The following is a 26,777-nucleotide window of genomic DNA, read 5'->3' as shown; positions in this document are numbered from 1 at the left end:
GATTGGTTGTTAAAAGGATATATTATTCTGAGAGGATGTTGTCTATTCCAAATGCCTTGTTTCATTTTAGGTCTTTCAGTGCTCTGTTGATTTTTCTCGCAGTATCGCATTACCTACCTTATCTTCATCCACTTCCAGTTTTCTTCCCATACTAAAAATGCAAAATACTAGGAGACATAGATACTTGCAGTTTGTAGCATCATAAAAACCAACAAAGTAAGTTTTGTACAAAAAAATTAATAATTTCAGTGTGGGTTCCTTTCATAAGCCATAAAATGTCTAGACAGTACTGTGATGGAAGCTATTGTATACACAGTTCTTCTGTGGAGATTGCCAAAGTCACGTACAGTCCACATAACCCCACGGGAAGACAAGTCCGGAGATCATGGTAGCCACTTGGTTGATCCATCACGTCCTATCCATTCTGTGGAAATGTTTGGTCCAGGAAAACGGTCCAACTATGCTGTCTTTCATCAGCACACACCACACTTTCACCTTTTCACTATGTTCGACATGTTCCCAAAAACTGTCAGGGATTTCCGGACCCCAGATGTGCATTCAAGCAAAGTCATTTGTGCAGCACCTTGTGAACTGTTGAGCAACAGATGCTTAACTCTTGTGATGCTGACTTTGATGGACTTCTTTGTATGGTCTCCCTGATCCCCTCTACCATCTTGTCAGATGTGTTTTTTTGCCAGAAACTGACTGACTGTTTACTTCTCCCATGGATAGTAACTTCTCGTACCAAGCCTTAATTGTAGTAACATCTTAGGTTCCCTTTTGAAATTCACATCAGTAATTTCTTTGGACAGCAGTGGGTGATTTCATGATTTCGTTTCTGCAGACCATACCACACCGCAGCTTGGGCTCTTTAATGAGATGTAGTTATTTTTGTTAAAAATTTAGCACCTGAAACAATACTAAAGGAATCGTGTAGGGAAAACATAAACAAAATTTTCTGAGTTAACTTACATGATGCTTCAAACTTCAAGTACCTATGTCTCATAGTTTCTTTTAAGTCAGGGAGGTTTCACACAGACATACTGTATTATCAAGTTTCTTTCCTTTATAGAGCCCTTAAACATATTCCTTTTACTTTCCAGTGCCCACCTGTTTGCTTAGTGCTAGCTTCCTATCGGAGCACTTATTGTTCATACAGCTGCTGCTTATTTTACCGAAGGTTTCTTTAGTTTTCCTACTTACAGCATATGTTTCCTAAAGCCATTCATGCTTCTACAGTAGGGCTGGCCACTGCAGGCAAAACTGCATGCATGCACGATGTGCTGCAATGAAGTGCAATGTTACACTTTCTTCTTGCCATTTGTACAGAATTTTTCAGTTGAAATAACTTTCCTGAGTTAGGCCGAATCATTTTGTCAACGCTGTTTATCCTCCGCAATTTCTTTGTGGTATAAAGGAAGTTCACAGGTGCAGTGCCTGTTTGCACAAAAACAGACAATCTAGCAATCTATCATCATAGGCCTCTAAAAATGAACGCGTATTGCAGAAGAGAAGGTTGAGAATTCTCATTATGTATTATGCAGTAGTGTAATTGATGGCTCCCACAAATTTGCTATGAAACTTTCTTGTATCACAATGCGAATAGAATTTAAGGATTTAGTTGATCATGAAAGAGCAAAAAATTACAATGATCAACAGATGATTTGTACAGGATTCATTGTTCTGCACTATGTGCTAAATTTGTGGGTGTGGAGCACATGATGAAACTGGTGCTATGAATGATAAATGGTCTGAAGTTGCACGCATTATTACATCGTCAGTTGCAAAAATTTTTGATGAAATTGAACAAAAAAATTGTTAAATTTCTGATGGAAAAAGGAAAGCAAGAACAAAAATTAAAAGATTTGGAATGGATTGCATATGTCATGTTTTAAATCGAATTGGCTGCAAACTGACCTTTGTAAGACATTACAAGGTGAGAAGCAATTTATTTATGATTTCAAGGAGAAAGTGGGTGCACTTGAAAAGAGAATTGCATTCTGGAAGGAACAACTTCTGACATAAAACACCATCCATTTCCCTAAGCTCACTAGCATTAAAGAAAATGCAAATTTCGAAGAATTTATCATGGCGTTGAAAGAATTACAAGCTCAGTTTTCTAAACCTTTTGAGGATACTGTAAATTTTATATCTGTTTTGGAGTTATTTTTGAGATCATTTGGCATTTCATTTGAAATGGCTCCTGTGCATGATCAGGTGGAACTTGTCTATTTGCCGCGTAAATCCCATTTAAAAGGTAATTGTGTTGTGTAGTACCAAATTTTTTGACAGGTTTAACGCAACTATATTATAGCCCGAAATCATTTATCCTGAGCAGGTTATCATGTTCATCTTAGGCACCAGTAAGCAAGTAGGTCTCCTGTTAAGTTGGTTTCCTAAAGATTGAACTTCAGTGTTTTGTTGTTCAATGAGAGCAATATTCTCATTCTTGTGTAGTGAAAGAAAAAGAGACTTAATAAAGGAATGCAATTTTTGACATGGCTTGAAAAAATTTCCAAGAGCATACATTCCTAGAAGAAACAGTCAATCTATTGCTTCATTCTACGTACATCTCACAAAACGGCCAGGGAGGTAAAATTAACAGAGGTTCAGGCCTCTGTGGAGGCTTAGCAGCAAACGTTCTTCCCATGAGACATTTACTACTGGAACATGAGGAGGGAAGTGGTAATGGTACACAACATACCCTCTGTCACACACGTAAGTGGCTTGCAGAATATAGATGTTGATGTACTTAATGTTTTGTGACACTGAGATTTTTGTAATTTTCCCTTTTTCTAACCAATGTTTCACTGTCACAAACAAATTAGAGTGAAAGATTTTATACATCACTACATTTTAAAATTTGTATTTTATTACAAACCTTAGTTACCATTTCTTCATGTTTACATTGCTGATAATTCCTAGTGTGATGGATGTTTTCTGCTTTTATTCCTCAAGAACTGTAGATGTTAATGAAACACAATAATTTTTAGGGCCAGTGGAGGCCCCATGGGAAAGATGCACAAGCTCAAACAGAGGAGAAAAGGTTCAGAAGAAATTTCTCCAACGAAAGTAGTTCTGGAGGAACTAGGCACCATGATAAGGATACTCTAGAAAAAAGAGTAAGTATATATGTGACAGATTTTCAGAATGTAGCCAAATTTTTAGTTTTTTGTTCAAATTAGAAATGTCTTTCATTAAGGACAAGCAGCTCCAGTATTAGAATATTCAGGTAAGTTCATAGACTTGGATTATGATTATTTGGTTGCAGATGCATTTCAGTACACTTGTGGAGCAACAAGTGTTCGTGCCTCATTAATTTTATTTCCATTATGTGCAGGTGATCCATTTGAAATTGTCATGCAACAACTTGAAATTTAGTTGTAGATATTGCTGTAATAAGAAAAATCCAAATTCAGTAATCAGCATGATTACAAAATATTTGCCATGTCACCAGCATCCTTAATCGAGTAGGTAAATAGGATAACTAAAAAAGATAAATGGATAGGTTGAAGTTAGGCATATTGGGTCTTAGTGAAGTTCAGTGGTGGAAAGAACAGGACTTATGTGAGGTGAGTACAGAGTTGTAAATATAAAGTGAAATGGGGCAGTACTGGAGTGCGTCTAGTAATGAATAAGAAAATGGGAGTGCAGTTAAGCTACTGTAAACAGCGTAGTGACCAAATTATCATGGCCAAGAGAGATACTAAACCAACATCCACCACAGTAGTAAAAGTTTATGTGCATACTATACAGGATGTCCTACTCAAACCTCTCTGATTTCAAGGACACAGGAGAGAAAAACCACAGTACACACGACAGTGAAAAATGCACCACATTGTTCTCAAAGAATTTATGTTCCCACATCAATAGTGCCAAGTATCATTGCCAGAGTGCAGTGAAGTGAAAATGCCGACTCCACAGCAGTGTGTGCGAGCAGTAGTGTGGTTTGCAGAAACAAAATTGCTAATTTCTGTGCAAAGAAATGATCGTTTGTGTATGAATGTGATCCACCTGATGTGAAAACAATTAAGGAATGGTATAGGAAGTTTGTGGCAACAGGAAGTGTTCTGAAACATTCTGGCAGTGCACGCTACGGAGTTTCAGAAGAGACAATGGAGGACATCAGATTAATGTTTCTCAGAAGCCTACTTAAGTCAATTCTTCTAGCATCTAGGCAACTTGATGTACTTCGATCAACATTGCATCGTGTAGTTCACCAGCACCTTCATATGTGTGCTTACAAAGTGAAAATTCTGCAACATCTGATGCCGAACGACAAACCACACCAACAACAATTTGCTGTGGATATGCTGCAGCGTATTGATATGGATGGCGGCTTGCTCGAAAGATGGTTATTCTTAGATGGGGAAACCTTTCATCTATTAGGAAGGGTTAATAGGGATAATGTTCGAATTTGGGGTTCACGAAATCCGCACGTTGTCATTGAACATGTTTGTAACAGCTCTAAACTAAATGTCTAGTGTGGGCTAATGCACGACAGGATTGTTGGACTGTTCTTCTTTGCGGAACAAACACTGAGTGGGTCAGTGTATCTTTACATGTTGGACCAGTTACAAGACTTGCAACCCAACATTATTTTTCAACAAGATGGAGCTCCACCGCATTGGTCAACAGCTGTTCGCAAGTTCCTGGATAGAAAATTTCCCAATCATTGGATCGGATGCGGAAGACCCATTACCTGGCTACCACATTCACCTGGCATAACGCCGCTTGATTTCTTCATGTGGGGATTCGTGAAGGACCATGTGTATGCTCCCAAAGTGGACGATATTCCTACGTTGCGACATCATATCTCTAATGCGATTGCAACAGTAACAGAGGAAATGTTTCAAAGAACTAGGCAAAAAATTGAATATAGACTCTATATTCTTTGTGCTACAAATGGTTCATATGTAGAGGTGTACTGATGACAATTAAATAAATTCTTTGAGATGCTCTGCAATGTGGTGCATTTTTCACTGTCGTATCTACTGTGGATTTTTTCCTGGGTCTCTGAAATCGGGGAGGTTTGGGTGGGGACGCCTTGTATCTGCAAATGTCAAAAGAATTTATGATGAAATGAAATAAATTATTCAGATGATCAGGGAGATAAAAATTCAGTTGTAATGGGAAACTGGAATTTGATATTAAGAAAAGGAAGAGAAGGAAAAGTAGTAGTACATAAACTCAGGAAAAGAAATGAAAACAGAACGTGACAGAAAGTAGAATACATGGACGATACCTGGAGGCCTCGGAAGGTTTCAGATAGGTTAGATAATGGTATGTCAGAGATTTCGAGATCCAATTTTAAATTCAATAAATTGCAGAAAGGTAAGAAATTAAGGAGGGGAGACATGAATAAATTGTAAAAACCTGGAGTTATTGAGGGTTGTAAAGGGAGCATTATACAATGATCAAATGAAATGGGGGGATGAGTACAACAGCAGATGAAGGCTAGCTTTGAGAGATGAAATAGTGAAGACAACAGAAGATCAAATAATCAAAATGACAAGGTCCAATAGAAATCGTTGGATAACATGAGATATTGAATTTAATGAATGAAAGGAGGAAATATAAAAATGAAGCAGGGAAATGGTATCACAGACACTAAAAAATGAGACAAGTAGGAGGTGCAATGTGGCAAAGCAGGAATAATTAGAGGAGCAATGCAAGGCTAGAGAAACATGCATAAATAAGAGAAATATAGATGCCACATACCGGAAAAATTAGATCTTCAGAGGAAAGAGAAGCACATATATGAGTATTTAAAGCTCAGATGAAGGCTGAAAAATGGAAGGAATGTGTAAGGACTATACAGGGGAAACAAACTTCAAGATCATCTTACGGGAAGGGAGGAGGAAGGGGATGAAATGAGATGAGAGAGATCAAACTGAGAGAAGAATTTGACAGAGCACTGAACCACCAAAGTCAAAACAAGACACCTGTAGTGAACAATATTTCCTCAGAATTAATGTGATTGTTGTGAGAGCCAGCCATGACAGAACTATTTTGCCTGTCTCATATATTTTGCACAGTTTTCAAGAAGAATGTAATAATTCCAGTTCCAAAGAAGATAGATGCTGAACAGTGTGAATACTACTAAACCATCAGTTTAATATGTTGCACATGACAAAAAAAAAAAACCAGCTCTTGTGACCAACTCAGCAAAGTGATGTCATAGGGAGGGGTGTTGTAAGACATCTGACTAATTAGATGTACTGGTGCAAGAACATGTAAGCAGCAAGCTGACATTGCTGAAGACGCTGCCCAGTCCTTTGAAAAGAGGAGCTGCCATCCATTACAGAATCTATACGGCCTCTGGAGGAGCCGACAGGGTGGGAAAGCTGGGGCAAATGACGTTGTGATTACCCTATGATAACACCCAGTGTCTGTGACCTGTTATGACTTAGAGGCCAGGAGTGCTGTTCCATCAGAAACACTGGCAGACAAGGCTTAAATGCATATATTTGGAGAGCTAGCCAATGGAAATAAATAAAAACTTTGAGGTTTATCAATGATACTGTCACTGTCAGAAGCGGCGAAAGACATGGAAGAGCAGTTTAACGAAATAGATAGTGTCTTATAAAGAGGTTATAAGATGCATATCAGTGGAAGTAAAACAGCATTAATGAAATGTCATTTAAAAAATCAGGAGATGCTAGTGACATTTCATTATAAAATTAGACACTTAAAATAGTAGATGACTATTTTTTTTATTTGGGCATCAAAATAACTGCTAATCGCTAGAATAGAAAAGGTATAAATGTAAACTGGGAGGAACAGAAAGAAAATCATTTCTAAAAAGGAGAAATAAGTCTGTTAGCAAGTGTCTTCTGAAGATAATTTTTCAGAGTGTAGCCTTATATGTAAGTGAAACATGATTGGTGAACAGTTCAGACACAAAAAGAATAAAAGCTTTTGAAATATGGTGCTGCAGAAGAGTGTTGAATTGGATAACTAGTGGAGAGGTACTGAGCGCTGAATTAGGAAGAAAGCGATCTGACACAACTTGACCAAAAGAAGACGAGATTGGTTGGGTAGGACACATCTGAAAGAGAGAGAATATGTGTGTGTGTGTGTGTGTGTGTGTGTGTGTGTGTGTGTGTGGAGGTGGGGGGCATGTTAAAAATTTTAGCATGAGAATGAGGCATGACTACAGTAAGCGGGTTCAGATGTGATGGACTAGTGTTACAACACTCAACGTATGTTAATATGTATGTGCCCTGACATTTATCGACTATAAACATGGGTGTTATGTTTGGAGGTGTGCAGATCCGTCAAACCTCCATAAGAGTTTGTACAGAGTTTTCCTGTGTGGCATCTTTTATGAAAGAGCAGATAACAGCTCCAGGTCGTGGCCTTGTTGACTCAAGATGTCCGAGTATTGTTGTGAAGATTGTAGGCTACTAAGTAACTTGTCTTCAGTAATAAACACTTCAAACAAATTTTTGGTAGAGATGTCAGTTTTAAAAACTGTCTGCAAGTCTTATTGCAGAAAAGTATCAAAACACTTTACACTCGCTAATAATATACAGCACATTAATCCAAAAATGCCTAACTACACTTTATCAAACAGTTGAGCTGTAGATAGGAATAACAACAATGTAGGAAAAGACAGATTTCTACTTACCGTAAAGAAGACGCATCAAGTTGCAGACAGGCACAATTAAGACACACAAAGCTTTCGGCCACAGGTAACACACACACACACACACACACACACACACACACACACACACACACCTCACGTGCACACAACTGCCAACTCCAGCATCTCAAGCTGGAATGCAACTGTCACCTGGGATGCAAGTGGCAATCTGCAGGGGTTGGGGAAGGGAAGGATAGTAGTGTGTGGGTGAGGAGAGAGACGAACACCCCGAGTGTATACGACCCGGGACAACCGGGGGTCTGGGAAAAATCCGGAAATTTTTTCATCCAGGAGAAAACCGGTAAAACCCCGGGAATTTTTTAGAATTCCGGGAATTTTTCGTTGTTTTAGTTTTCAGTTAAATTTTTGTAATTTTGGCTGGTAAGAACCGATACTCGAAAAAAAAACGAAAATAAAACTTAAATTGAAAGGCGCTATATAAAATAACATAGTGCACGTACAAGCGTCTGCCAACAGCAAAATGTGTTAAAGGCTTTAGGGAGACTGCAATGCTTCATAACAACAAATTGTCTCCGATGAGTGTGACATCACAACTGTTCACATTAGATTCAATTAAGTTTTTGGCTGTGTAAGCAGCAACAATATAAGCAACCAGCCACATGGGGTACCCAGAAAAATTTTACTGCTGCCAGATTCACGCGTGCGCAGAAGGCCCGGATCTGGGGGGGCCAATTCATATTCTTGAGGAAAAAACCTTGTTTCACAAAGCACCTAGCATCCAGCGCGCACGTCGGGCCATCGATTATTCATATGATTTTGAAACGCACCTCTGCTGGTTTTTGGACATTTTTGAACACAGTCTAAGTTGATTTTTGAATGCGTGCATAGTGTAAGTGATGTGTCTACCAGGGGAATCCTCGTCGCATCTAGAAATTAATTGTCCTGCAGACAAAATGGGACGGCGCTACACGAGCTGAGCGGAATAAAGCCGAACCGGTGAACGTCAACTGCTGCTTGTGTATGTGGTGGATTCGGTCGGCCAGATTGCTACACTTGACAGGGCCAGTTGTACTCCCCAGGTAACAGCCTTTCTAAGTTCCATTCTGGGAATAGCACGGAAAATGCATTTTACGAAAACGTAATAGCCGGCCGCTATGGCCGAGCGGTTCTCGGCGCTTTAGTCTGGAACCGCACTGCTGCTACGGTCACAGGTTCGAATCCTGCCTCGGGCATGGATGTGTGTGACGTCCTTAGGTTAGTTAAGGTTTAAGTAGTTCGAAGTCTAGTGGACTGATGACCTCAGATGTTAAGTCCCATAGTGCTTAGAGCCATCTGAACCATTTTTTGAAAACGTAATAAATAAATAATAGAGGGTCTATACAAGGGCGATGCACTTGAGGACAATATTATGGAAATGGAAGAGAATGTAGATGAAGATGAAATGGGAGATACGATACTGCGTGAAGAGTTAGACAGAGCACTGAAAGACCTGAGTCGAAACAAGGCCCCCGGAGTAGACAACATTCCATTGGAACTACTGACGGCCTTGGGAGAGCCAGTCCTGACAAAACTCTATCATCTGGTGAGCAAGATGTATGAAACAGGCGAAATACCCTCAGACTTCAAGAAGAATATAATAATTCCAATCCCAAAGAAAGCAGGTGTTGACAGATGTGAAAATTACCGAACAGTCAGTTTAATAAGCCACAGCTGCAAAATACTAACACGAATTCTTTACAGACGAATGGAAAAACTAGTAGAAGCCAACCTCGGGGAAGATCAGTTTGGATTCCGTAGAAATACTGGAACACGTGAGGCAATACTGACCTTGTGGACTTATCTTAGAAGAAAGATTAAGGAAAGGCAAACCTATGTTTCTAGCATTTGTAGACTTAGAGAAAGCTTTTGACAATGTTGACTGGAATACTCTCTTTCAAACTCTAAAGGTGGCAGGGGTAAAATACAGGGATCGAAAGGCTATTTACAATTTGTACAGAAACCAGATGGCAGTTATAAGAGTCAAGGGACATGAAAGGGAAGCAGTGGTTGGGAAGGGAGTAAGACAGGGTTGTAGCCTCTCCCCGATGTTATTCAATCTGTATATTGAGCAAGCAGTAAAGGAAACAAAAGAAAAATTTGGAGTAGGTATTAAAATCCATGGAGAAGAAATAAAAACGTTGAGGTTCACCGATGACATTGTAATTCTGTCAGAGACAGCAAAGGACTTGGAAGAGCAGTTGAACGGAACGGATGGTGTCTTGAAGGGAGGATATAAGATGAACATCAACTAAAGCAAAACGAGGATAATGGAATGTAGTTGAATTAAGTCGGGTGATGTTGAGGGTATTAGATTAGGAAATGAGATACTTAAAGTAGTAAAGGAGTTTTGCTCTTTGGGGAGCAAAATAACTGATGATGGTCGAAGTAGAGAGGATATAAAATGTAGACTGGCAATGCCAAGAAAAGCGTTTCTGAAGAAGAGAAATTTGTTAACATCAAGTATAGATTTAAGGGTCAGGAAGTCATTTCTGAAAGTATTTGTATGGAGTGTAGCCACGTATGGAAGTAAAACATGGACGGTAAACAGTTTGGACAAGAAGAGAATAGAAGCTTTCGAAATGTGGTGCTACAGAAGAATGCTGAAGATTAGATGGGTAGTTCACATAACTAATGAGGAAGTATTGAATAGGATTTGGGAGAAGAGACGTTTGTGGCACAACTTGACCAGAAGAAGGGATTGGTTGGTAGGACATGTTCTGAGGCATCAAGGGATCACCAATTTAGTATTGGAGGGCAGCGTGGAGGGTAAAAATCGTAGGGGGAGACCAAGAGATGAATACACTAAGCAGATTCAGAAGGATGTAGGTTGCAGTAGGTACTGGGAGATGAAGAAGCGTGCACAGGCTAGAGTAGCATGGAGAGCTGCATCAAACCAGTCTCATGACTGAAGACCTCAACAACAACAACAATAACACCTAATCGGAGAATAATCGTTGGATAACTAAACCGGTGATTGTGGCAGGGTTAGTAAAGTTAACCAAAGAATGAGTTTTGACAGTGGTTGGAATAGTTACAGAATTAGTGATGAGATTGTTTGTTAGGACGAGGAAGGAGAAGAAATGGGGACATCACACAAATTATGGAAGAATATGATGATTCCAAATTTATGCAAAAATTTCATTCTACTACTTTTCGGTCTCGAGTGTGAGAAACTGGAGCGTATGAATGAATTGTGAAACTATTTACTAATGTAAAGCTTTTTGATTGTTGTAGGCCAAACAGGTATTTCGTATTGGTACTTCGTGAATTATATTGTCATACTATTATAATGATCATTATTGCCAAAACAGTCTCGCTTATTTGGTGTGTGTTACAATTGTTGTAATATTAGAAAGGCCTATTTTGTTTTATCCAGCACACGGTGACAAAGTAGACGTAATCAAATCGAGAAACATGCCAGTCTTTGGTACTACTTGTATTAACAGCTTTTTCAGTACTAGACGACATCATTTCGATTTTTCATATTGACGAACTTTGATGAGGTAATAGTTCTTTCGCAGAAAGAAAAGCACGCCATTTAAAGCTGTAGCAAGATCAGAGAGAAAAATCATTAGGACTTAAGGATTGAAGAAATGTGTACCATCTTGCCTGTCTCTTGTCTTTACTGGTTTTAAGTACCCTATATGTAATTTTATGTCACTCAGAAGAGCAGTTATTAGCTAATAGGCAATAAAGAGCATTTGTTCTCTTGGTTACAAATAATCCCATCCAGTATTAATTGCGATATTTTTTTTAATTTTTTTTTAAATTTTTTTTTTTTTTTTTTTTTTTTTTTTTTTTTTATTATTATTATTATTTTTAAAAGGGGCAAGATGTCAAACCGGCCGACTGGGAGTAGGAGAGGCACTACAGGACATTTTAATTTCCACTGTCCTGAAATAGTTTGATGCCATCCGTTACAAAATATACACGTTTGAGTTCCACAGAGCGAAATATAGCGATGTGCCGTATAAGAATGTTGTTGAAGAGGCGTGGCACTGCACTTCAGCACACTTAAGACCAAATAACATCTCTTACATTCCCTCAAAGATTTATGTTTTATGTATCACACTCTTCATAAAGGTGTGCGCTAGAAAATGAACTTATTTTTGAAAAGCCGTTTCTTAAATAAAAAAAAAATATTGACGTTCTGATGCGCAGAGCAGTCTGAGCTATAGCGGAAAGATCTGGGACTGATACACAGAGCAGTCTGAGTTGTAGTTGGGAGTGGGTAGTCTCCATGTGACCAGTGTTTACATTTAGTGATTTTTCTGTTTCCTGTTCGTTTACTGCTCTCACATCAAATGAAAACAAGACGGATTTCTGTGGCTGGAAGCTATCAAGTGAATTAAAATACATTCACATAATTATGGAAGGCTAAAATATGTTACTAGTTTCAGATTTTATTTTATTTCCACCTTTCTGTCAGTCAAGCATTAATTGCCTTGCAGAACAATAAAGTTATTTTTTCAGTTTGCTAAAGAAATTTGGCTTTTATTAAGCTTTCCTGCTGAGGCAGTAAATTTATTTGAAACGAAGTGTTTAATTCCACACTATTTGCTAGTTTCAACTGTTTGTTGCATTTCAAATGCACGTTTTCATCTTCTAGCACGTATGGCATTATGCCATAATAAAGAACCAAACATAATACAGTACTGGTACTCCAAGAAAATTTACATCCCGAAAAACACATTGAAAAGTGTAATATCGGATCAAGGCCTACGTCATTGGTAATCTAGACATACAAATGTGTGCTTTAAGGCGAACTGTGCATTTTAGTATGGTTCACAAAATTCTGACGCTCTTGGAGTATCTTCTGATGTCTTGTTTCTTGTAGGACATAATGTAAAAAAGATCTTACAATGTTTTACACGCCCGAATTCGGGGCTTCCCACGTCACCATAGCTGTGCAAGTGCTGTGACGCCTCTTACCTGGTGCTCTCTGGCAACTGCTAAAATGAATCTAAACAGGTCACGGGAAAATATTGCAAATTGTGGTTCGAAAAGCATTATTTTCAAAGTAAATTTCCTTTAACGCAAGATGAACTATGTGCGAGAATGTAAGATGAATTACTTAAATCACAAAGTGTTTGCTCTCATTTAAAAATCAACTCTTTGATGACGAGCCATTTAGAAGTATTTCGAGCCTGGAAGGTCAGAGATTTACGCCGGTATTAAAAATGTTACTGGCGTAATTGTGTGATGTATCTTAAAGTGTAACATGCGCCAAACAGATCAACATTATATGTGATAGCTTCTCTTGTAGCTTATTAATCTTTGAGACAAATATTATATGCGAAAGCTTTGATTTTCTTGTAGCAACACTATATATAAACTTAAACCATTAACTTTTCCTATTGGTGGAATTAGAATTTATACTTTTGTAATATGAAAATATGCAGCATACATGTCGCTGCACATCAAAGATCTTTTCAAAACGTGTCCCCCCCCCCTCCCCCCGGAGTTTCGTTTTCTAAACTCTACGCTGCTGTATAAAACCATGTCCATTCAAAGGATTGATAAGTTTTACTGTTTCGACAGAAAGTATACTGTCACTTAACACGGAAAAAGTGTATTTTCACCCGGGAGAAAATTTCTTTTTAACCGGGACATCCGGGAAAAATATGGGATTTTTTTTTTCCTTGTCCACGTATACACCCTGACACTGTGTGGAGAGTGGAGGGACTAGACTGCCAACAGGCACAGCATCAGGAGGTTGTGGGGCAGGGAGGTGAGGAAAAAAGAAGCAAAAAGGAGAGGGGCGGGGAAAGATGAGCAGTTGCTTTGGCAAAGGGCTGCAAACAAAACAGAGTGGGAGATGAGAATGGGGAGGAGATGACAGGACAAGGGGGGTGGAAACTGTTGGGTAGAGGGTGTGAGGGACCGTATGTTACTGTAGGTTGAGGCTGGGATAAATACGGGAGTGGAGAATTGTTGTAAGGATAACTCTCATGTGTGCAGTTCAGTAAAGCTGATTGTGGAAGGAAGGATCCAGATGGCTCGGGTAGTGTGAAGCAGCCATCGAAATGAAGTGTTATGTTCAGCTGCATGTTGTGCCACAGGGTGGTCTATTTCGCTCTTGGCCACAGTTTGGCGATGGCCGTTTATCCTGGTGGACAGATGGCTGTAGTCATACCAATATAAAAAGCTGTCAGTAATTGCAGCAGAGCTGGTAAATGACAAGGCTGCTTCCACAGGTGGCACGGTCACTGAGGGGGTAGGAGAAACCTGTGACAGTATTGGCTTTACGTTCATGTATTTTAATTGTGCCTGTCTGCAACTTGACATGTTGGCTTTGTGGTAAGTAGCAATTTGGCTTTTCCTACATTGTTAACTACACTATGTGATATGTGTGATTCTCGACCATCACATTCCTGACCAATTTAGTAATTGTGATCATCATCAGTTTTGCGACTGTTCATGTTGTCTTTTAACAATGATTTTTACCCGGATTGACAATAATTAAGCTGTTAGGCAACACTTTGTATGACATGTGATCAATACACAACCATCTGCTTAGGCATCACTGTGAGACACCTCAACCTGTGACTATGGCATTCCTGACCTCAAAACTCTAGGCCTGGATTTTTGTTATGCCCATATAAGTTTTGGTTTCTGTTAGCCAATAGCTAGCCAGCACATCATTCCCATCATGCTGGAGGCCTCACATCACCAAACTGCCATGTGCTTCTGCTTGGACTGAAGGTCTGGTACCTTATGATCCATTCAACATAAATGTTACACTCTGGAGAGTTGCATAAAACCAGTCTTTACAAATTGTGTCTGTATGTCTCTTATCATTAGAGACATAATGATAATAAGTTATTCAGTCCAAACAGTATTTGTATGGACATGTGGTAGAGTTTGGCACTGCTGTTTGCACTTCTCTTACTTGTGTTAAATGGCATTGTGGTTTATGGAAGGCCTCACTAAGCAACTGAAGGTAAAAAGACAGTATTACTTGGAAATCAGGTGCTCCTTTTGGCAGAAGAGAAGCAAAGAAAAAACAAGAGTAAGAAAGATTGGTGAACCTTAAGGATTCTGCAAAATTAGTGTAGGACTGTTGTTAATGAGAGAGAGGCTTACTCAAGTGGACAAGCCCCCAGGGGCTCAGCATTCATTTGCTGGGTACGGGCTTGGCGACCCCAGGGTTACTGAGCTGGGGACTGGTAAGCGCCGCCAGTCCTCTGTCACCGTAAGCTCTGGGCATACTTCAACGACCACCATGCGGCGCGGCGGTGGAATGTTGTGTGTCTCAGGGAGTGGGGATCTTGGCTTGACCGCCCGGATCGCGAGGATGGAATAAACCTCTATAAACAACCCCTCAATCTCAAGGTGTGCTGCGCGCTGATGAGATGCATGGCTGTTGAGGTGGAACAGTCATTAGCGGGCAACCTCTGGGGAACCTGCCGCACCTCAGTTGTATAAGGCTTACCTAGGCACGCGGGGCTCTGTCTAGGTGGACTCATAGTTCCCTAGCTACTCGTGGGACCGAGATGGATCATTCGAAATCCTCTTTTCTTCCTACCAGCGGAAAGGGTGGGCCGCTGGAAGGTTCTAACACCCAGTCTCTTAAGAGGGCTCATGCAGTCAGTCCCCCTGACTCCGGCATTTCTTTGACAAGTCCAGTCTTAGGTAACAGAATGCATTCTGGTAATCCGAATGTGTTTCTCATTGTGAAACGGAAGGAGGGTAGTTTCGAGAAGGTTTTGCCCTTCTATATACAAAAGGGATTGGAGGGAATCTGTGGCTCCTTAAAATCGGTAAAGCGCTTACGTAATGGGACCTTGCTAGTGGAAACTTCCACTTCCCAGCAAGCGACTAAACTTCAGTCTGCTAAATGCCTTGGAGAGTATGCCATAGACACTGAACTGCACAGCACCTTGAACTACAGCAAAGGTGTTGTGACGTGCCGGGATCTAGTTGACATTCCCAAGGCAGAACTGCAACGTGAGTGGGCTCCGGCAGGTATCGTTGATGTTCAACATATCATGAGGAGGGTTGATGGCAATCTTGTCAAATCCGACTCCTTTATTCTAACCTTCAGTAGCACAAAACTTCCTGAATATGTGAAAGCTGGCTTTCTTCGCCTTAGTGTGAGGCCTTATTTACCGACCCCAATGCGCTGTTTCAAATGCCAGCGTTTTGGGCATACCACCTTAGGATGCAAAGGCGACGCGACTTGTGGCAACTGTGATAAAGCTGCTCATGAAGGAGTTGGTTGCTCCTCTCCAGCCAAATGTATCAATTGCTCTGGGAACCGCCCTGTTTGGAGTAGGGACTGCCGAATATTTTTAGAGGAACGCAAAGTCCAGAAAATAAAAACAACTAAGCGTATCCCCTATGCTGAGGCCAAGAAGATCTTTTAGTCGATGCAACCTCCCACATTTGCTACATCTTTTGCCTCCCTGGTTCAGAAGCCTACTCCAAAAGTCGATGCCTCAACGCAGACAGAGGTGGTGAGTGTTGGCACTAATACATGCAGCTGTCAGTGCACTTGCAACGCAGCCAGTGTTTCAGAGCCAGTAGCCCCTATTTGAATGGCAGACAAAGGTACAGTGGCGAACTTGGGCCAGCCCCTGACGCCTCCAACAGCTGAGGATGTTCCGAAGCCCAGTACAGCCATTACCACTCCCACATCAGCTCCCCCAAAGCCCACCAAACCGCAGAAAGCTCCCATACAGCAGCAACAGCGGGTCAAATCCCGTAGTAAACCGTCTGACCATGCAGATGTTGTTTTCCGTGAGGCTTCCTCTGACTCTTCCCCAGAGTTGATGGAATCCGATGTATGTGTGGGGAAATCATCTCGCCCCACGCCTGCCCCTCCACCTGCAGCAGTCTCCCCGCCCCGTCAGAGAGACAGGTTGAAAGTGCTACCCCCATCATAGATGGCTCCTATCCTTGCAAGGGTTCAGGACGCATGTGGAGGAACTTCGTCTACTATCACAGGGTAGACCACTGTGTCTCTGTCTCCAGGAGACTTATTTCCATCCATCATACTCCCCTGAGATACGAGGCTATACACTCCACAAAAAGGACGACCTGCGTGGAGAGAGAGCTAGAGGAGGCGTAGGTATTTTTGTCAGGACGGACTACCCCTCCTCGCCTCTCTCACTTACGACGACTTTACAGGCCGTCGCTGTGTCTGTGCAAGTGCGTCATCCATTGACTGTATGCTCGCTTTACTTGCCCCCACATGATGCACTTGATGAAGTAGCCCTCACCGACCTTCTTACTTAGCTCCCCCAGCCATTCATTATTTGTGGTGATTTTAATGCCCACAATGTGCTTTGGGGCTCTGCAATTACCTGCCCCAGGGGTAGAGCAATTGAGAGGCTTCTCCTGTCATCCTGTGCCTACTTGCTCAATTGAGGACAGAGTACTCATTTCTGCACAGCGACTGGGTCGTTCTCTGCCATTGATCTCTCGCTTTGCTCTCCAGCTCTTGCCCCCAGTGCTCACTGGGAAGTGGTCGCTGACTTGCACGGCAGTGATCATTTCCCAATCTGGATTCACCTGCCAGATGGCCTGGGCCCCGAAAAGAGACCACCACAATGGGTGCTCAGTGGAGCTGACTGGACACTTTATAGCCAGTTGGCCCAATTCGAACACTGTGCGACTGTTGAGGTGTGGGTGGATCATATTACCAAAACGGTCCACCACGCTGCTGCAGCATCCATTCCACAGTTCACAGGCCACCGGAAGAGGCCACCTGTGCCTTGGTGGAGTGCCGAATGCCGCTCTGCAATCAGGACGAGGCATGCAGCTCTGTGTCAGTTCAAGTGTCGGCCGACTGCTGATAATCTTGCAGCCTTTTGGGTGGCGAGGGCAAGATGTCGCCGCATTATTCGTGAGAGCAAGAAGAGGTCATGGCAACAGTTCCTGAACACCATTAATCGTTCCACCGACAGTTCCATTGTGTGGGAGACCATCAGGAGAATTTCTGGCAGAGGTGGGAGTTGCCCCATAGCTGCTGTAATGAATAACGGCACTCTCCACATGGATCCACGAGACATTGCCCAGACTATGGCAGCGTATTTTGCCACAGTTACTGCAACAACCAGTCAGGATCCAGGTTTCCAGCGTCATAGAGCCGTTGCTGAGAGATGTAGTCTGGACTTCCAGTCCACTTCTCATGAAATTTACAACTGCCCATTTTCTATGTGGGAGCTGGATTCTGCATTGTCTGGAGCTCGTGACACATCCCATGGTCACAACAGGATCCATTACAGTATGCTGTGGCACCTCACAATGCGCAACAGAGAAATCCTCCTCGCACTTTTTAATGCCATTTGGGCGTCGGGTCACTTTCCTGACGCGTGGCGTGAGGCAGTTTAAATCCCTTTTTTAAAACCTGGGAAAGACCGCACGAGCCCAAGTAGCTACCGTAGTGTTGCCCTCACTAGTTGCATAGGGAAGACCTTGGAGCGGATGGTCAACCGCCGCCTTGTCTGGATGTTAGAATCCCGGCAACTCCTTAGTCACTTTCAGTGTGGGTTCAGGAGGTTTCGTTCCACCTTTGATAACCTTGCCCTCCTGGAGGCGGCAATACAACAAGCTTTCCTACGCCATCATCACCTTCTAGGTGTATTTTTCGACATCGAGAAGGCCTACGATACCACTTGGAGGCGTCTCATCCTGGAGCAGCTTCATGAATGGGGTTTTCGTGGTTGTCTTCCTCTTTTTATTCAGTCTTTCCTCTCGCCACGATATTTTAGATACTGAATTGGTGATGTCCTGTCTGATCGCTTTGCGCAGAAGAACGGTGTCCCTCAGGGTAGCGTTTTAAGTGTGACTCTCTTTGCCATCGCTATTAATATATTAATAGCATTACGTCCATAGTGAAAAGTCCTGTCCAGTGTTCTTTGTTTGTGGATGATTTCTCTTTGTTTTGCTCTTCTTCAAGCCTTGCAACGACAACTCGTCAGTTGCAACTTACGATTAGGTGTTTGGATGACTGGGCGCAGAAGAGTGGTTTTAAGTTTTCCACCGAGAAGTCTGTATGTGTTCTTTTTAACCGTTCTCGTTCGATTTTAACCTTTCCTGAGTTGAGGATGAGGGAGACTATTCTTACTTTTAAAGACACGGTGAGATTTCTGGGGCTCATTTTTGACTCGAAGCTCACGTGGTTACCTCATCTTAAAGACCTGAAACAGTGGTCACTTAAGGCTTTAAGTATTTTAAAATGTCTTAGCCACAGTACATGGGGAGCTGACAGGACTTGTCTGCTCCAGTTTTACAGGGCGTTTGTGCGATCTCGGCTCGATTATGGGTGCACGGTGTATGGGTCTGCGCGGCCTTCTTACTTAAAGTTGTTGGACGTTGTGCACCATTAAGGGCATTCTGAACTAGCCCCATACCAAGCCTCTGTGCAGAGGCTGGTGAACCGCCACTTCATATGCGGCGACGGCTACTTACAGTGCGCCAGGCGTATAAAACTTTGTCCACGCCATACACCCCTGCATACCATACCGTTGCACAGCCTCCTCTGGCACGATTGTTTCATAACCGGCAACGTGCAATGTAGCCCTATGGGATTCGCGCACAGGATTGCCTCGGTGCGATGTCTATGGCTGGTCTTCATGTTTTACGTCGCGGTTGGAGCAGATCTCCACCTTGGCTCCTCCGGAGACCCAAACTTATTTTAAATTTGACTAATTTTAAGAAAGATGGCACACCAGATTTTACGTTCCAATCTCTGTTTTTTAACATTTTAGTTGTGCATCACGGTTTCACTGTCGTTTACACTGATGGCTCCAAACAGGAGACTTTCCTTGGCTGTTCTGTGGTGTTCCCTGATCATGTTACCCGGATTCGCCTCCCTGCTGAATATACCGTTTTCGCAGCGGAGCTCCACGCAATCCTGAAGGCACTGGAGCAGATGCATCATGTTCGGGATGATTGATTTCTTTCCTGCTCCGATTCTCTTAGTGCCTTACAATCACTGCAGAACCTATACCCGACTGAGGAGATGGTCCAGCTGATACATGACCAACTGTACTTGCTCCAACGGCGGGGTAAAGAGGTATCCTTCTGCTGGGTGCCTGGTCATGTCGGCATATGGGGCAATGAACAGGCTGATCGGGCTGCCAAGGAGGCCTGCAGCGAGCAGGATGTGGTCCAGTGTCCTATCCCCTTGCAGTCTCAGTCATCGTTGCACTCCACAGGAAGTGCATGGAGTTGTGGGAGGACGAATGGCTGGCGGTGACGGCCAATAAACTGCGGTCGGTAAAGTCAACCACTCGGCCGTGGCGTTCCTCCTGCCGGCTGCTCAGGCGGGAAGAGGTGGCCCTCACATGTCTTCGGATCAGGCACTGTCCTCTTATGCATAGCTATTTATTACGGCGGGAGGATCCTCCGTTTTGTGATGCTTGTGGTGTTCACATCTCTGTCCGGCACATTTTAACAGACTGCATTTTATACCGTGATGCAAGGGCAGAAGCACAAGTTGATGGGGATCTGCCTTGTGTTTTAGCTAATGATGAGACGTGTGTGTCTAGGGTTTTTAAGTTTTGTGATGTGTCTGGACTCTGGCCTAAGCTTTTAGGCTGGAGGTTTTAGTGTATTGCAGAGTGGCTGACTCCTCCCTTTTTTCCTTGCGGTCAGCCAGCCACTTCCATCCGATACATTGTTTTAGCTCCCTCTACCTTTTTCTTCCTGTGTTGTCCATGTTTTACTGCTGACGCCCTGCTTCATCCCACGCTTCGGTGTGGGTGAGCACATATTTTTCAATGATTGTTCCCCGTGTTTTATGTTCCGTTTTATGTAAATGTTCTGAGCTTTTTTCTTGACACCCGTCTCACTATGATATTGAATGGGCGCTGAAGCCCTTGCTGTCGTGCACCCACAAGTGGACAAGATATAATATTTTGTAAAAAAAAAGTTCAGCGCATTAGGCAATTTTCACAGCTACAGCGGGCATGTGATCTACAGAATTTCCAGACCACATTTACAATTATGATACATTGCTGGTTTCAAAAATGTTTTTGTTTTGGTAAACTAGTAGCAAAGAAGCATTCATAATTGACATCAATTGGACCCTAAATATATATATTAAAATCAATTTCTTGAAAATGGGTTACAGAATTTAAATTTTTAGGACACATTTTGAATATACTCCACATAAATTTACATAATGATAGTCAGTGTTTTTGGAACTATCAGTAGTCAGAACAGACAACCTATTATGTAAAAGAAAAAAATCAGAACTGCAAAAAATACATGTATTGTAATTATGATGAAAATCTGAAAACAATTAAAGAAGCTTTTTCGTGAAGTCACATTCTTATCCATTCATTGTGTTGCCCGAGTGTTTACAAAGCTTCATATAGCGAATTGTAATGACACCAGAGTGACTTCAATTAGTGCATATTTTGCTTGCAGATGACTGGTAGAAGAAAATATAGTTAATTGACAATGTTTTAAAGGAATTGGAAGACAAAATCCACTTCCTCAATTTGAATTTTAGCATGGAAGCATGAGGAGAATGATGGAGAATTGTCTGCTATTAACATATTTTGTGCCAATCTTATACAGAAGGAAGTTACTGTACACAGTGGCCTTTTGTGCTTCTGTCAAGTGTGGTGAAAACACCAGTGCTTAAGCTTTTCAACTAAATTACAGAATTTTGGGACCAGACTCTTGGCTACCCAAATACCCTAATATTATTTATTATTGTTGACATCTGTAACGTAATCGTTTCTTTCACCATTTGTAGGTTGACTTCGACCAGATCCCGTAATGTTACTTATTGTTGTGGAGATATATAAAACATTTTTTTCTACCATTTTTGAATTGACTTGTTTCAGCTAAAGAAGAAAGAAAAAGAAACATAAGAGCTGCCATTAATTTGGGGCAGGAATATGCTCTGAAACATCTTCAGGATGAATTTAGTGTTGTCTTAATATTTATGTTACAATGTAAGAGTGATATGTGCAACAATTCTAGTATGATTGATGAAACACAGAGACTTACTGGATATTTAATGTTATATTATATGTGCAGTAATACATATAATTGTTTCAAATTGGATGTTTCATTTAGGAACACTTTGTGATAGCAGTATGTGAGAACCACAGCTAACCTAGTACCATACTATATCTGAAGAGCCATATTTTTTTAGGAATACCTTGTGCCGCTGTTCCATTTTATAAGCTCTTGTGTGTACCATTTACTATATTGTAAACACTGAATTTTTTTTTTAAATCTCATTTTATTAAATTTAACTCTTAAATCATTTTGGAATTTTTTTCATGTAATTACAATTTTAAAACTCCCTATTAACCTTTTTGCAGTGGTTTTGGCTATCAGTAGTTATTAGAACATTAAAATGGAAATTTTGTTCTATTTTCAGAGTGTTGCTCAGATTCAGAAATTATTGAAAGAAATGGAAGAGCAAGATCAAGCTCAGATAGTTAAACTTGGAGATGCCAGTATTGCTGCCCCCTTCACATCAAAACTATCTTCCATCATGTGTAGTAAGTTATTATTGAAATGTCACCACAGTTGGAGTTAGAAATTGTAATGTGTGGTACTATTATCTTTATGTAGACAGTTGTTTAAATTATGTTAATATCATCATACCCCAGTATGACTCACAGTTAAGGGCTTTGAAGTGGAATTGTGCCAAAATATTTATTAAAATACATTTCTCAATACTGGATTACAGAATTTAAATTATTAGGACACTTTTGATTACTTCCCAAGTGAATTTACATAATGACGGTCAACATTTTTGGAACTGCTGATGTCAGCTGATGATGTTTTTCAAACAGGTCTAGTCTTAAGACTGTACTTTGAAATTTCACTTAGCTATATGTAGCAGAGGTTTGAGGGAGTGACATCTACAGTGTACAGTTCTTGTAGCCTTCTGAAGGCTCAGTCCCTTCATTCTAGCCATCCTATTTCAAATCTGTGTCACAAGCAGAACTTTGGAGACACCATATTGGATTTCATCCTTATCAGTTGAAGCCCATATTTCATGGATTTATTTTTATAACTTACATCCTTTGAAAATTGCTGTTTCAAAGCACCAGCACATAGAAAATTTCTCAAAAATGCATCATTATTGGTATGATTTGCTGTAAGAAATGATGGTACACATCATATTGGTAGTTAAGAATTTTCGTATTTCATTGTTTTTGTGTTTTAACTTAGGTGTTATGAAAGTATGCTGTATCAAGGCAATGGTGCACTGTAGATTTATCAAGCACATTGTTCTTAATATGAAAGTTATAATTAAAAATCAGTTAATGACATACTGGCAATTATGCCTTCACGGACTCACATAAAATAAGACACATATACATGGAAGTTTACCACAAATATAGCAAAAGAGGCATAAAATTACAGAAACATCACCATTTTGCCTTGGACTGAACACACACAAAACATTAAACATCTCAAGTTTAGAATTGAAAACATAAAAACATTAAGCACACAGTGAAGCTAACATATGCAGCCTTAAAGACCTCTCCAGAACACATCTTTGGTATGATTTGTTGTGATAAAGTGTCTGGAAATTTGACGACAGCAGATAAATAAGCTACCTACAGCTACCTGCGCATTTCGTATTCCTATATTTTGAAAGGTGTTGAACCTCTCATATGACAATATGGTGCAACCTTAAGGAGTACCTTTTCTTAACTATAACTTTTACTTTGCTGTATGTCTTCCCTTAGGTATTTCATTCCACAAGGCTTTCATTTTTCTCCCTGAGAGTGGTTTCTATCCCCTTGTAAGATATGTCTGCATAAGGTTCCCTGATATGTGGCCTGGTACAAAGAATATACCAGTACTATATTGACTGACTTGCCTTAAATATTCACTGATTGTTAATCTGAATTTTAAAATTTGTTGTTGAATATTGAATGAGTCTACAGAGAATTCACATTGTTTAATATTAATATCTTGCCCAGAGCAATTTTAGTCTGTATTATAGAAGTTGAATGGTGTTCTACATAGAAATTGTACTCCTGTCAAGGAGCATCTTTGTAAATCATTGCACATAAGGAGCCATGCAGTTCATAAACATATTCATACATCAGTGTTCATTTGACTGATTACTGGGGACTCAGACTCAGTATTCAAGGTTTCTGTAACCTGACTGAATAACATTTTCACTCCCATAAAGTTGAAGATGATATCAAATATTAACAAACAGAATTTACATATGTATTTAGTAAGTTATCGTGAGTTCATTTAATACATCAAAATTACAACTGAATAGTGTTGTAACTAAACACATTAGTTGAACTGATAATCTTTCTCGGTAACTTTCCAATACACCAAAGAAATGATGTAGACATGTTTCCTATAGCTAGAGCCACCAAAAATTCACATTTGTGATAAATAAGAATGTACAATAGCCTTCCGGAAGTAATTCTGAGCATTGTTTTTGAAAGAGATGGTTGTAAACTAGATGACACAAACGAATGCCATATGCGTCAACACCTGTGGCTGGTTCAATGACAGAAGGGCTGTCTGTGATGGAGGAATGATGCATGTACAGACCGCCAAAGAAGAGAGAATAATAGCAGGTGGCATGCTCGAGGTTATTAGAGTACACATAACAATGTCAGATGGACATGTACTGACAACATGGTCGACAGGGAAAGTGTACCCTGTTATCTGGTATGAATGGGCACTTGGGACTAGTGTGTCAGTTATCCATGAATGCCTGTAGACCATGTATGGCTAAGAGGTCACGTCTCATCAGATGGTTATCATTGGTGTTGCGTGTTCAGAGAGAGGCAGTGTGTGGAGTATGAAGGTTGAAGTGGGCATCCCTCCACGCCCATGAATGAAAATGATGTTGCTAGAGTACAGGACATGGTGTCAATTGAGCAGACACATAACAGTGTCGGATGTGGCGTCCACACTGGGTGTTGGCTGTACTCAGGCCCATCATGTGCTCCATGATGGGTTGGATCACCGGAAAGTGTCTGCAGGGTGGGTGCCAAGAAGCCTGACCCCAGGGTACAAGGGTGCAAGAATGGGAATCATCCTCATTCACTTGATGCATTATGCATGAGGAGAACAGGAGTACCTGTCAGAATAACCACAGGCAATGAGACATGGTTTCACCACTTAACCCAGAATCCAAGATCACCTCAGTGACATGTAAACATGTCAGTTCACCAATGAGGAAAAAAGCTGAGTGTGGTACCATCCACAGGGAAGGTTATGGCCATTGTGTTCTGGGTCATGAAGGATGGATTGATTTACTCCAGCAACGAACCATCAGTGTACCATGTTACTTTGAGAGCCTCACCAAACTGAGGACCACCATTCAATGAAAAAGACTAGGGCTCTTAAGTGAAGATGTTGTGCTCTTGGGTGACAATGCAAAATCACACACAACAGTGCTCACACAGGATCAGATTCATCACTTCAAATGGGAGACATTGGATCACCTGGTCTACAGCCCCGATCTTGCCCTGTCGAACCTCCGGTTTTTCCCTGCATTTAAAGCCACATTCTTGGGATGTCACTTCTAAATCAATGCTGAGGCCTAGCGGGCTGTGTGACAGTTCCTTGTGTCACATCGCACAGAGTTTTACCAGAGTGGTTTCTTCAAACTCATTGCATGCTACGGCAAATGTCTCAGTGCCAGTGGTGACTGTGTTGAAAACTAGTGCAATGTGTATGGTTTTTGAGGGCCTGAAGTGTTTATTTTTGGCAGTTAAGTTTCTGTGTGAAAAAAATGACAAAACTTGCTCTCAGAAGATCCCCTGTAGATGTGAGTCTTTGTTGGCTTCTTTTTACACAGTAATACTACATTGTTTTCTGGGCACATATGATATCATGGTAATTGATTTCTAGTGCCTTGAGTTTTTAAATCGAGTGTTTATGTGATGTTATTGCAGTGATTACAAAATAAAATCAAATTTCAAAATAACTCAAGAGTATAAGCCTGTTTGCCGTATGACTTTGCAACCCCTAAGACCTGAATACTTGAACTGATTCAGTTGGGAAGAGCATCGGACAAATCTAGCGATCTTGCTTGCCACAGGAGTACCTGAACATCATGCACACAGTTCATAGAGACACATGCAACTTGTGGATGAGCATTGTCCTTTAGAAAAATGGCAGAATAGTACCATCACATGAGAGGTAATACATGAGGATGTAGGATGTCAGTGATGTACCATCGTGTTGTCAGAGTTCACTCAATCACCACCAGCTGTGACGTGAAGTCATACCAGGTGGCTCTCAGCACCATGATGTTAGGAGTAACACTGCTGTGCCTCTTCAAAATATTGGAAGAGTGGGTGCTGTCCTCAAGTCATTGCTATATTCCCTGACAATAATCATAAAGGGTAGCTTAGAACTGCAGTTCCTATCTGAATACCATTTATCAGCAGTCGGTGCTTAGGGCACCATTCCTTATGCAGTCACGTGTTAATGGCAGCCTATGCATTGGACATTAGTTCCCTAGTCCAGCTGTTGATAGTCTTCGACCAGTGATGTGGGATGACACAGAATGTTGCAGAGTATCGATTACTTGTTCTGAGATAGATGACACTGATGTGTTCGAACATCTTGTGATGGTCAGACATGTTTGACAGAAACATTGGCAGTGAATACACCTGCCCCCTCAATCCCATGCAGTCCAACATCAGGCCATTGTCACACGTGAAATTTTGAATGTTCTCTTACGCAAAACCTCAGTTTTGTTTCTTATCACTTACACTGCTAGTTTCAAAATTTCTGAGAAACAGTTTGTTCACATTTGTCAGTGAACAGTGAACAGATTTTATTTAACTACAGTACTATTGATGCAAGTAAGAAGTGTAACCTTAAAAATATACTGCCAAAATTTACAGTTTTTCTTTTGAGCAGTCGAAATGTGTGTAAAAAAAGTTCTGTTGTAAAATTTCAATTTTGTTTATTTACTCAGAAAGATTAATAAAACAGTAGTAGTAACTGCAGCGGTTGCAGACTGCAAGATGAACCGTACACTACTAGTGACAGGAAGAACTCAGATTTACTTAATTTTATGTGTCTAAGCATTTAAAAAAAATAATATATTAACTGTAGCTACTGCACAAGCTTTGAAAAGTGCTGCATCATATGTTGCAAGGTAAACAGCGACCCATACCAGATTTGGCAACCTGATGCCCAT

General features: G+C 41.0%; 1 protein-coding gene across 1 annotated transcript in view; it reads left to right on the top strand.

Moving 5' to 3' along the window:
- Positions 1 to 26,777, top strand: part of LOC126190967 (endoplasmic reticulum transmembrane helix translocase) — a 176,233-nt gene that overhangs the window by 96,360 nt on the left and 53,096 nt on the right. Inside the window, exons 16-17 of the mRNA XM_049931631.1 lie at positions 2,994 to 3,122; positions 22,005 to 22,128. Of these exons, the coding sequence (XP_049787588.1) occupies positions 2,994 to 3,122; positions 22,005 to 22,128 (253 nt within the window). The remainder of the gene's footprint in view (positions 1 to 2,993; positions 3,123 to 22,004; positions 22,129 to 26,777) is intronic.

This window comes from Schistocerca cancellata, chromosome 6 (assembly GCF_023864275.1).
Source record: "Schistocerca cancellata isolate TAMUIC-IGC-003103 chromosome 6, iqSchCanc2.1, whole genome shotgun sequence".
NCBI classification, from domain to species: Eukaryota; Metazoa; Arthropoda; class Insecta; order Orthoptera; family Acrididae; genus Schistocerca; species Schistocerca cancellata.
Note: the sequence above shows the minus strand (reverse complement) of the source record. Positions and strands in the feature narration are given on the sequence as shown.